This window comes from Neophocaena asiaeorientalis, unplaced genomic scaffold (genome assembly GCF_003031525.2).
Source record: "Neophocaena asiaeorientalis asiaeorientalis breed wild unplaced genomic scaffold, Neophocaena_asiaeorientalis_V1.1 scaffold396, whole genome shotgun sequence".
NCBI lineage: Eukaryota > Metazoa > Chordata > Mammalia > Artiodactyla > Phocoenidae > Neophocaena > Neophocaena asiaeorientalis.
Window position 1 is genome coordinate 3,845,930 of NW_020172455.1, and position 12,717 is coordinate 3,858,646.

Genomic DNA, 12,717 nt, shown 5'->3' on the forward strand with positions numbered 1-12,717 from the left:
GAGACTCTCACAGACATGTGACACTGAAGGGCAGAGCACAGACCAGATTAATTCACAGGAACACAGCCCAGCATCGAGAACCACCCAATGGCCAAAGGCAGCCCCGGGGCCAATGTGTGAGAGACAGAAATGCTGCTGAAGTGCTCGGGAGACAGAGCAGGAGAGTGAAGGGCCCCCGTGGGGTGTGAGGCAGACAGGAATCCGCCGCTGGGGGGCAGCGGCCGCAGGGCTGGGGCCACGGAAGAGCCACAGGCCCCCAGGCAGCACAGGGCAGCCGGCAGCGAGAGGCTGCCGAGAGACACCCCCGCCCCAGCCATCCAGCTGCACAAAGCCCAACAGCGAGAAAGGAAAAAGGAAAAAAACGTACTGGTAGATGTCACGCGGAGAGGGGGCAGCGGTGGATGGACAGCTGGCGGATCTGACGAAGATCGCTGCCGGCTTACACTGTCCACACTTACAGAGTTTGTCTTCCACAGGGCGTTAGCTGAGGAGGCTGGCTGAACTGCACGCACGGACATGCACACGCACGCACGTGCACACGCAGGCATGCACACGCACACGCACGAGCACAGAACAAAAACAGAAACAGAACACTGCATTATTGATCCTCTCCCCTATAAAATGGTACACATGACCCTTCCAGAATAACATTAAGGCCACAAATAGGACGTTGATTTAAAAAAAAATTCTTGTTTCTGGTATCTGGAAGACAGATACCAATACACACCGAACCAACGATGCTCCGGGGAAAATTCCCAGTTGGTCTTCTCAGTCTTACCAATTTTATTTCTCAAATTTAAACACTGTTTGAAGTGGGAAATGATGACCACAGTGACCCCCCTGAGCACTGCACTCGGGGACAGGACGTCTGCTTGTCTCTACCCATCTCAGTCCTCCCTGTGGGGTCACCACCTCGCACAGGGGGGCACCTGTCCTCAGACAGAGCACATGGAGAGAAGGCTGCAAATCAAAGACACCTGGTGAAGGGCAAACATTTCTGGCTGAAAGTCAGCTCAGGTGACACACCAGGGAGATGGCACCACCCTGGTCACACCCTTCCTCTGCCCACAAAGCTCCTCCTCATGGAGCAGCATCTGCTCAGGGCACAGGCATGACCGTGTCTGAGGCTGGGCCTGGAGATGGAAGCAGGCCACACCCGCACAGGGCCCACCGGGGTCAGAAGGAGCCTTCACACGTCTGCCGTGGACAACGTCCTCCTCGACGCAGGGCCCGAGAACATCAATCCCGTCCTACTTGTTGTGTGGGGACTCCTCGTGGATCGAGTGTGGAACAGATGGAGAACAAAGGTACCCTTTGGGGGGCTGGCAGGGATGAAGGGCAATCTCCGTCACCAAAGGAAGAGACAGAGCTAACGGTGGGAGTGGCAGAAAGAAATGGGGGGAAAAAACCCCAAACTTTCTCATCCTAAGATTTTAAGAAAACAAGAAATAAAGGTGAACAGCTTTCTATTCCTCTTATATGACCCAACAGAGCAAAATAAAATCTTTCCTAACATGGCACACACAGTCAGTAAAAGTCACCAATGGGGTGGAGATAAACACAGGCACTGGGATCTGGGGGGAGGCAACGAGACGCACCCACAAGGCCCCAGCCACCGCAGCGGCCCCCGCCTGCCCGGGCCCATCGCAGCTGGGGGACGTGACCTCCTTCCTTGCTGAGGGACCTCCCGGTCAGGCCTGGGTGCCCTGGACGAACGGGCTCTGTGGGCGGTGAGCAGGCGGGTTTCAGGAGTCTGCCCCGTGCAGTGTGGGTCCGCTCCTAAGGCGTGTGGCTCGGTGACCCAGACAGGAGGCTCATTAGCCTTCTCTGCCTCCCTGAGCACTGGGGGCAGAGCCGTGTGGGAGGGTCTGCAATACACTCAGGGCAGCTGGGGGGCGGCGGTGGGCACAGCCACCCCACACTGTGAGCACAGACCCCACAGAACGGCAGACGTGCGCACTCCTCCCTCCCGGGGCTCGCAGCACCACGGTCACGCGCCTACACGCCTCTGCCGGAGAGCAGCTCCCGCGCAAATGCAACTTGGGATTTACTTTGGGGACCACCATCGGCCTACAGCAGCCGTGGGCCCAGACATCACGCCCCAAGGAGGCTCCTGCCCCCGGTCCCCTGGGAAGCCCTCTGGAGGCCCCAGCCCAGAGCTGGCCTGGCTACTTGCGGGACCTGCTTCAGGGAGCATCATGGCCAGTGGGCCTTCAGTGCTGGGCAAATCGCTAAACCTCTGGGGGCTTAAGTTTCCACTTTTATAAAAACAAGAAACAGCATCTGTTGAGTCAAACTCACCGCTGTGACCGGGCGACTGGGGTTAAACTCACTGCTGTGACCGGGCGACTGGGGTTAAACTCACTGCTGTGACCGGGCGACTGGGGTTAGCACAGGGAGCTGTGGCACTGAAGGCGCTGGTAGGACCCTCGGGACTATTTCGTATTTTTACAGTTAGGCTGAGCACCGTTTCCCAAATTAGCATCTCTTTATCCTTCACTTCACAGGGACCACAGAGATAGGAAATAATCAGATGCCACAAGCTGGCCGAGTACAGGTCGGAGAAAGATAAAAAGGGAAAGAATGAAGGCAAAGGGAGTGGTAGAGAGGGGCGGACCGCAAAGAGAAAAGGACCAGGAAGAAGGTCTGCAGGAAAACATCCAGGGGCCAGCAGCAGGTGCTGACCCCTCCATCTCAGGCCTACCCTGGTGGCGTCCCTGCATCCCTCGAGTCACACGTGCCACACCCCTGCCCAGAACGAGAATGGAGTCAAGACACTCTACCACCATCCCAAGAATGACGGAGTTCTTTTAGGAAGCAAACAACGTAAGTACAAAACAAAGGACCCCAAATGAAAAAACATGTCCTGAAGCTGGCCCACACAAAGCAACTACAGCTTCCCCAAAGCAAAATCCCAACGACACCGCTCGTGCGTCCAGGGGCTGCCAACAGCTCAGTACCTTTGGCAACGTTCCGCGGGGGCAGCGGGGGAGCACTGGCGGTGCTGGGGGCCGCGGGCTGGGCGGGCGGTGGGCTGCTGCTCAGGATGGCTCCGTACGTCTCGTTCTGCAAGATGCTGGGCACGAAGCCCCTCTGCTTGTCCTTGGCCAGACTGGCGGCATCTCTGGCCAGAGACGCGGCGTTGGACTGCAGCTGGCTGGAGCCCAGCTGGTAGAAGCTGACGGGCCGGTCTTCTCGCCGACTGGGACTGGGCTGCGGGGGTAGTGGGCGGAGGTGTGTGAAATACAGACGCGCGGACCTCTTGGGCACAGCGACTGACGTACTGGGTACAGCCTCAGGTACAGCAGTCTAACACCTGGGCACGGTGCATTTTTTACTGTTACATGACAGCTGCAAAACCTAAAACTCACTCTTACCATGTCCCTTAACGGAAACACACACATGAAAAAAAGCCATGATTTACAAAAACTTACAATTCTTCATTCTGTGCAGAATTTAAAATATAAGCTATTTCACCTTTACCATCCAGAGTTACCTCAGCCTAGCTCTGTATTTCACTGCATGTCCCCTCCATAAACACCCTTCTCTGACGGCAGAACAGCGCAGCTGCTCTAGGCACGCACGGCCACAGCGGATCCCCAACAGCCATACGGCTAATTCGGGGGAGATCAACGTCTTCTTCCCGTAGGAACTGGGACTCTTAAGAGTCCTCTAAAACTCAGGGGTCAGCAAATCACGGCCCATGGGGCCACAACCCGTTTTTATAAAGTTTTATTAGACAGCAGCCACGCCCATCATTTGCATATTGTCTGTGGCTGCCGTCAAGCCACCCTGGCAGAGCTGAGGAGTTGCAACAAAGCCTAAAACATTTATTATCTGGCCCTTTACGAGTCTGCTGACCCCTGCTCCACCTGAAAGCCATGTGCATGGAACCACGGACTTAATTAGATGGAAATTGTATTTCAAAGTCAGCTTCGTTATAATAGTTATAATAGCTGTGCTCTTGAGCAAATTAACCTTCCTGATCCTATTTCTCATCTGATAAGTGGGGCTAACTTTATTCTTTTATTTTTTGGTCTCGCCACGCAGCCTGTGGGATTCTCAGTTCCCCGACCACGGACTGAACCTGGGCCCTTGGCAATGAGGGTGTGGAGTCCTAACCACTGGACCGCCAGGGAATTCCCTAGTGGGTCTGACTTCAACTGCCGGCACTGTGCCCGGAGCTTAGCAGGTATCAGTATCGGCAGTCACGGCCTCCTCCCCTCACAGGACCGACCGCCCGCCCGGCCAAGGCTCTGGCCAACCAACGGCTCACGCCCAGCTCCAGTACGAGGAGCTCAGTGGCCAGCGGCTCTTCATACACAGTTTAAATTCCAACAAAGCCCATGGCTGTGCAAACCACCACCCGCCGCTCTCTGCTGAAGGGGTGGGGACGAGTGTCAGCGCCGCTGCCGGGCTTTCACTGGGTCCATGGCACCTGCCGAGTCACTGCCTGCACAACCCTGGGAATGCGACGTGTGCCTGACCAAGAGGCACTCGCTCCAGGGCAGGTGTTTCAAACCTTCTCCCCCTGTAAAGGCAACTCTAGCGTGAAATAGCCAGCTCCCCTCACTTTGATACCGTTCTACAGCTACCTCGGAAATTTCTTATTCCAAGAAACCATAAGTATGGATACTAGCTGCTCCATAAACCGGGACAGTCCAGTACGTTTCGGAAATGCCATATATAAATAATCAGACATCAATACACATCAGGGCATTCAAGTCCTACAGTAAAAATTAAAATGTTACACCCGGCTTTCCCACTGATTTCACAGCGGCTAGGCTTATGGGCTTTGGCGTCAGTCTTCCTGGGTCTGACTCTGAGCCTCGTGCGAAGGTGGCAACCTTCCAGGGGTGCCCTCAAGTGCACAAGACAGAGAACATCGTGAGGAGTGGCTGGGCCAGGAGGCAAGAGCCCCAGGTCGGTCTCCAAATACTGGCTTCCCTGTGGCCAAGACATCCCCTCTCTTGAGGCCTGAATGACCCCATCTAATAAAGGAATGAGTTGGACCCAATGATCTCTAAGGGTCAGTGACTTCAGTGAAGGTTTTAAAGATCAACTAGGTGAACATGGTCACTGCTTCTGGGGGAAGCTGGCTCTTTATCACATTATCCATAGAAAGAGCGCTCCCTCTAAAATCCCCGAAAATCCAAGGCTCTCTGTATCTTTCCTTCGTATCAGAAGGCGAGAAGCTGCCTCTGATTACATAGTTATCGTTCGTTCATAGTCACGTCTGTAGGAGCTGGGAGACAGGAGGCAGTTATGGGAAGGGTAAAACCACAAACCTACTGAGATCACTGGAAGCAAAAAGTAAACCGTATTTCGTTTTCTGCAAACAGCTCTCTACCCTAACTACAGGCCAGGACCCACACCGCTCTGAAGGCCGCTGATCGTGACACTCTCAGCGCTCTACAAGCTGGCACAGACCTGCAGTTTCTCATCCACGTCGTCATCGCTCTCATCCAGGTCTTCGTGGAGCAGTCGCCATTCATACTCGACGTGAACGTGAGAATTAAACCTTCCAGATAAGGCTTGGGTCAGCTGAGAACAACAAAGCACTGTTGGTGACGCTGCTCAAATACTCGGCCTTGTAAAGCGGGTGTCCACCAAGATGGCCAAGACGTAGCGGGCAGGGAGCCTGCACCCCAGTATGAGGCTGGCTTATACAATTCGCTGCGTCTCAAGTCAAGCCCCCACACTCCCTAATCCACAGATAACCTTGAAGCTCAAACGCGACCACTCCCATTTAGCGCTTTGTAAGCTGCAAAGTTGCAGTACACAGCCAAGGGGTGTTTGAGATCTAAAGGGTGACAGTCAGCCTGCAGGTACCCACAACTGCACACGGGAGCATCTCAATCTGAGGAGAAGGAACGTGTCCACTAACTGTTAACCCCGTTTTTCCTGACCAGCACGAGGGAATGAAGCCCTGCGGAAAATGACGTGAATGACCAGCTTCTCAATTCTCTCCAGGAAGGCAGACAGCTGGTTCCATTCTAGGTGCACAGGAGAGAAGTTAATCCACTAGATAAATGGATGCCTTAGCACTTTAGCGTCTGACTTTTCTCCAAAGCCAGACAGCAGCCATGTGGTCTCGGGCGACTTACTTAACCCTTCCGTACCTGTCTCCTCATCTGTAAAATGGGGTAACAGTAGGTACCTATTAATTAATGCTTTACGGTAATTATCAAGATTAAGTGAGTTATTGGACATGAAGTGCTTAGGATAAAAGCTGTTAGCAGCCCTACAGCTCTGCAGCACCGACTGTTAATGGCGCCACGGACTGAGCACTTCGTGCCCACTGCTCTGCAGAGTTCAACAACGATTCCCCCCAAAAACCTGCGAACTGGTATGCCTGACACCCCTTCACACACAAGGCAACGGCGGAGAGAGCCGGCATGACCTTCCCAAGCTGCAGCGGTGGAGCCCCCTGTAAACCCGGCCTGACCCAGAGGGGCCTCAGCTCCACTCACCCCAGACGAAACCAGGGCCGCCATCAACATGCGCCACTAGCACATACTGACTCGTGTTCCGAGTGTCACCATAGCGGGGGATGGTCACCTCCTCTCTAAGGGGCCCCAGGACACTTTCTCCGAGCCGTCCCCTCTAGGCCACTGGGATCTGCTCAGGACCCTCCTGCAGCCTCCGAGAGAGCCCTCACCAGGGAGCGGCGTCCCCAACCCCACCCTGTCCGTGCCGGGTGGTGGGACACTCACCAGCTCCTCACAGCGCTCGTGCCTGAGGCGCTTGGCGATGTCCAGCGGCGTCTCTCCTGACTCGTTAGCTAAGAGGCAGGGGAACGAACAGACGTGTTACGGCAAAAGCAAGCAGAGGTCTGACACTGAGAGGCAAAAAGAACCCGGCGAAGCAGCACCAAACGGAACTAAGCACGACTGATGAAATCCAGCTAGTTTGCCCCAGTCGGTGCTGAACTGTCCTGAAATCGTACAGAACTGCAGCAGTGTGCAGTCGGCAAGGTTTTATAAGACAAGGTTTGAGCTAATCTAATGAAGATAAAACACCGAAGTAGCCAACTAATGGAAATAAATATCCAAGGTACAAGTTGTTGAATAAAGCAGTTCACGGTAATTCTCTAAGCAAAAGCACTGCTAATCTAGTTCCAGGCATCTGACTGTAGAAGACTTTACACCTCCTTTAAAGCAGTCTGAAGATTTGGAATTGTGTATTTTCTTCTAAATGAGCCTCAGTCAATGAGATTTGATGATTAATTAAAAAAGAAAAAAACCCAACTTGGCTCGCAAGCAGGCATGTGCCTTCTTTCTGCTCGTTGCTCTCTGTTTAACAGTTCTTCAAAAGCTCCACCTCAGGACAGCATCACAGCCGGACACCCTCGGGCTAGACTATGCCTGGCCGGCTACAGGTCAGGGTCCCACAGGGGAGGGAGGGATGAAGCCCAAGCAGACGTGGGTCCCTCGTGGAGGAGGCTTGGTGCCAGTGAACGGAGGGGCAGTGAACAGTGACTCTCACCAGTAAACATGCCCACCCAGAGCCAGTGAGGGGCTTAGCATGATCCCAGGTGGGGGTCAGGAACAGGAGGGCGAGATGCCCAAACCTGGTCCAGGTCACCTGGGTACCAGCGACAGCTGCAGGGCCATCCTCTGCCTCTCAGAAAATGCCTGCACATGACGGCAAGCCTACGAGACAGCAGAGGGAAACTGCCGATGAGTACGAGACCATAGCAGCCTTGCAGGGCGGGACTGACTCCTCGGCTCTGCCCAGAGCCCCGCACCAGGAACTGCATGGGGCAGTGGGGGGAGGCTCACCGATGCCGATGGAGGCCTTGCCCCGCAGCAGCAGCTTGAGGCACTCGGCGCTGTCGGTCAGGCAGCAGTAATGCAGGGCCGTGCTGCCCTTGCCCGTCTGTTTGTCCAGGTTCCCACTGGCAAGGACGGGAACAGAGAAAGAGAACAGTGAGTCACAGGCCAGAGGACTGGGGCTGCCCGGGCAGGGACTCTCAGCTCTGCCAGGGTGGCTTGAAAGCAGCCATAGACAATATGCGAACGATGGGCATGGCTGCTTTCCTTCCCCGGGAGAGGCAGCCAGAACTCGGGTTCACGGAGGGCAGGGTTTCTCTCAGTCCTCCTCTGGGGTGGGGGGCCCACAGCACCAGCCCTGCCTGTGGGCAGGAGAAGGCCTTGGCTTAAGGCCATTGGGGAATAAACAACAGTGGCAGAGCCCGCCAGAAAGGGAGCAAGGCACCTGTGCGCACCTGAGCAGGGGCACGGGCAGGTGAACCTGGCATCCCTCCTGCTTCACTGGCAGTGCCCGTCTGGGCCATAGGAAGCATGCGTGACTTGCCCAGTCTGTCCCACACAGAAGGACGTGGTAAGCTTTTCTCATCTTACTAACAACACTCTTGCCAGGAAGGGGCAAAGCCGCTCTTCCAAAGTTCGGAGTCCCCAGGCTCCTCTGAGCTGCCCTGAAAACAGCCTACGGGGGAACCGTGAGGAGACCACAAAGATTCTTCCAACACAAAACAAAACCAGGAGATCCCAGGACAAGCCACTCAACCCACTGGTGGAGGTGGCCCTGGGCCTGTTCGGAGCTGGACAGACGTGGGAACAGGAGCGTGCCCATCAGGAGGTGATGCCCGCAGCTCCCATCAGCAGGAAACCAGCCACACTTACTCCTTCCTCCCGCCCTCCCTTTCTTTTTTAAAGCAGCTACGTTTTCAGTGTGAAAAAGGAGCCTCGCTTCTGATCTCCCCTCTACTCCTGCTGTCCTCCTCCCATTCTGGAAGAAAAGAAACCAGGATTCTGCTTCTCCTGCCCCTGAGAATTTGCACTGAGGGGGATGGCACCGCTCAGCTGCTCACGGAGCTGGCCCCTGCCACGCTCCTGGCACTGGGACAGCATTCGGGCTCCGTCAGAGGACAGGGCGGTCCGAGCAGCTTCCCCCAGGCATCCAGAGAACTCCCGGCTCCTGGGGAAGGAGCTGCCTCCCAAGCTCCTCCATCTCTGGCCATGTCTTCTTCTGAAGACAGCCGGGGATGGCAGAAGATACAAAATGCAAAATCTCTCCTTGCTTCTGCTTCTTCTATTCCATCTGAAGCCAATTTAACCAGCACCGCCCCCTAAGGGAGGCCCCGCACCAAGCAAGGCAGAACGTACCAAATGGGACTACTGGGGCCAGGGAAGCCGTCTGCGCATGTCCTCTCTAAAGTCAACTTCTAATTAAAAATAACAGCTTTTCCAACCACGCAGAACGCCCACAACCCCGAGTTGCGGTTTACAACGTCAGCTCGGCCAGCGGCTGCAGGAGGATCTCTGCTTCCTGCTTCCCTCTCGCTCTGCTCAGGGTGCCCCGCCTGGACCTCGTGGGACCCGCACCTCATGGCACAAGCAAAGGGGTGGTCATGGGGGCCACAGACAGAGGCTGCTTTCCCGGGGCTCGGAATTCAGCAGGCCTATCAACGGGGCATCTCCCTGAGTCCCAGACACTAGAGGCGGGACCTCGCAGACCCCGGGAGGGGGCTTTATTAGGATTGCATCCGAACAGTCCACACCTGGCAGCACTGTCCCTGTCCCATGATTCCTATTCAGACCCAGGGAAATTCCAGCATCTTGGCCACACGACTAAAGCAATGGGGCAACCCCTGGCTCCATTCTCAGAAACACCAAGGAACGAAATCAAACACCTTCCCTGATTTTAGAACACCTACCTGTTCTGAACTAGAAAGTCTACAATGTGAAGAGAAGTCCGGTCCACGGACCTGACAGCCAGGTGGAGGGCAGTTTCATCCGGCTCCTGAAGACCAAGCAGAAACATCCCAGAATTCCAAGGGGCGCATTCAATTCTGTGTCCCACATGAGAAAAACTGTGTATTTCTCTTCCAAAAGCCTCTACATCTTTCCTTTGAAAAACGTTACCTCTAAGATACCAAGGCCCCCTTTAATCTCCACGGCAAACTCTGCCCCTGGGAACCTGCAGTTTAAAGACTGGCCCTATTCCTCCTTACTCCACGGGAAATAATGAGGAATTCAGGGGTTTCATGGCAAAGTCCTCTCGATCTTTCTGCCCTCATCCCTGCACCTCAACATGAGGCGTTGCCTGTAAGAGGGGTCTCCGTTCTGGCTCCAGGAAGGTTCCCCGGGCTCTTAAACCTGCTCCCTGGGTAAATATAAATGTACGTCTTAAATGCCGGGTTAAAATTTTTTATTCTATACTTAAGAGAGAACGCCATCAATGCTAATACCTGGACTGCCTTCAGTTGCCACTAAATGGCACATGACGACCCCTGCCTCTTCTGAAGGAAGTTCTGGCCGGTGGGAGAGAAGAATCACGAATGAAGGCTGTTTCAGGTAGGTGGGTGGGAGGGAGCTGGAGGCCAAGGGAGATCCAGGTAACGGGGAACGTGGGGCAGAGGGAGACAACGGGGCACCCCCTCCTCCTCGGCTGCAGCACAGCTCTGAGCTGAGCACACGCGGCCCTGGGCACCCATCTTACTCTCGAACACCGGACATTACGGTTCCATACAACGTGCTCAGCTGCTAAGCGTGACCCAGTCCCGTGCGCCTTTATTCTGAGGGTAAGGAGGGTCCAGGGGGCTGTGAGTGTGCGTCCAAGAGCACACCCGCGGAAGAGATTTAGGACACACCGGCCGTAACACTGGTTGTTTCCTGCAGACGGATCCCGACGGTGAGACCCCACCCTCTTGGCCCAATTTCCCCAGGGAGGAGGGCATGGGGAGCAGGCTGGACAGCGGTGCACCAGGCCTGGTCCAAGCTCTCCTTCCCGGTGTGGCCTCGGGAGCTGCAGCCGAGGCTTGGCTGAGGCGCTAATGCGGCTCTTGGAAGACAGAAGGAGGCGCTTAGGCCTCTGAGAAGATGCTCCTTCCCCCAGGGATGGACCTTCCTTCCAGAGCTGCCCTTACAGTTCTGGTTTAAGAATCAACCACTAATTTCCTCCCCCAGGACTCACTGCCTCTTCTTTCAGAGTCACACTTTGGACCACTTTGTCAGCATTTCTGCTGACACTGCCTTGCCACTCCCCGCCCTCTCACCCTTTCTCTTCTCTTTTTACAGGTCTTTTCTTACATGTCCATTGGCCAGCGGGATTTTTTCTGTAAGATCCACACCATCAGCGTATGCTTGGAGTAATCCAAAAATATCTCTTGCTTTGACAGCCTCACAAAGGCTGTGAAGTTTTGCCGAGTTATCCGCGTGTCTTTTCCTTGCGTACTTCCTCTCAATGTACTTGGCAGTAATGTAGTCCTTTCTTGCATTCCTGAAATCAAACATAATTGCATCGTAAATGATTAAGGGCCTCTATTCAAACAGATCCCAATACCCACTCATCTATAACTACTTAAAAAAAAATCCCGTCCCACCCTCCTCATAATAAGCAGTACTGGCAGAAAGACGGGAAGCGGGAAGTGGGCGCCGTGTGGCTCCCGCTCGGCACCTGCGTTCGCTCAGCCTCCAGGCACTTTCAAGAGGCCAGAAACCCTCCAACTGCCAAGACAAGTGGAATCAAGGCCCGGGTCTAAGGGCTAAGTGGCCAGGTCGCGGGGCTGGCAGCCCTCACGGGAAGCCTGTCTTCCTGTTTGCGGGCACTGTGCCTAGCAGACAGGCTCACCGCACACCTGACGAACCAAACGAACTGTCCATCTTCGCGGTCCATTTCCTGGCCTTCACGCGGCCTTGTGTGTGCAGACCCCGCCTCTCAAAGGAGCTTGGAGTGCCAGCAACTCCAGGGGAGCCAAAGAAGCCTGCGCTCAAATCCCGCCCCACAGACTGACGTGCAACCCTGGGCAAGTACGTGGCCTCAAGTCTTCTTATCTGTGCAAATGCACACGGCCTGTGAGAAGGGAATGAGCTGACACGTTTGCTGCGCTCATGGCAGGTCCTTAGGGCCTCGGAAAGTACCGATGACCTTGAAAGACAGAGAGCAAGAAAAGCAGCAGCTCCTGTTTCAGAGGACGCAGCATTCTGCCCCAAGGACTCTTACAGCAGCAGCAATAATAAGAAATGGAGACACGATTTTTGAGGGACAGTAAACACTAATTACTTCACGTGACAATCAAGTCAGAAGTGCCAAGAAACGACCCAGTGTCCATCAGCTGAGGAACAGGTGTCCGTACAATGCAATACGATTCAGCCACAAAAGGAAGGAAGCACTGACACAGCCCATGATGTGGACGAACCCTGAAAACGTTAAGTTACATGAAAGAAGCCAAACACTGAAGACCACACACTGTGTGATCCCATTTACCGAAATGCCCAGAACAGGCAAACCTGCAGACAGGTAAGCAGCTGCCCAGGGCTGGGAGAGCGAGGGGACAGCTAACAGGTATGGGGGTTCGTTCTGGGGTGATGAAAATGTTCGAAAATTGCTTGTGGTGATGGATGCACAGCTGTGAATATACTGAAAGCCGGTAAATTATACATTAAATGGGTGAATTGTATGGTATGTGAGTTACATTTCAACAAAGCTCTTAAAAAAAAAAGAATGTCAGGGAAAACCAAATTCCAAATACAGAAACCTGACTTTAGCCAATAGAGCTACCAGGGATATAGGAAGAATGACACGAGAGAACTGAGCCCCCTGCTTCTTTTGTCCCCTCTTTCTGAAAAGTGTGTGTGTACGCTGAAATTTCACAAGGTCAGGCAGGGGAGGCTGAACTAGAAGAAGGGGCCTGGGTTCCTCCCCCCCCCAGCCCCCGCAGGCCGGTGGTCAGCTCTGAGAGCGCACAGT

At 54.5% G+C, this 12,717-nt stretch overlaps 1 protein-coding gene across 1 annotated transcript in view; it reads right to left on the reverse strand.

Moving 5' to 3' along the window:
• Positions 1-12,717, reverse strand: part of ASAP2 (ArfGAP with SH3 domain, ankyrin repeat and PH domain 2) — a 129,569-nt gene that overhangs the window by 6,553 nt on the left and 110,299 nt on the right. Inside the window, exons 17-23 of the mRNA XM_024737737.1 lie at positions 11,058-11,247; positions 9,683-9,768; positions 7,785-7,900; positions 6,717-6,784; positions 5,431-5,544; positions 2,961-3,213; positions 368-502 (exon numbers count right to left, since the gene is read on the reverse strand). Coding sequence (XP_024593505.1) covers positions 368-502; positions 2,961-3,213; positions 5,431-5,544; positions 6,717-6,784; positions 7,785-7,900; positions 9,683-9,768; positions 11,058-11,247 — 962 coding nt within the window. The remainder of the gene's footprint in view (positions 1-367; positions 503-2,960; positions 3,214-5,430; positions 5,545-6,716; positions 6,785-7,784; positions 7,901-9,682; positions 9,769-11,057; positions 11,248-12,717) is intronic.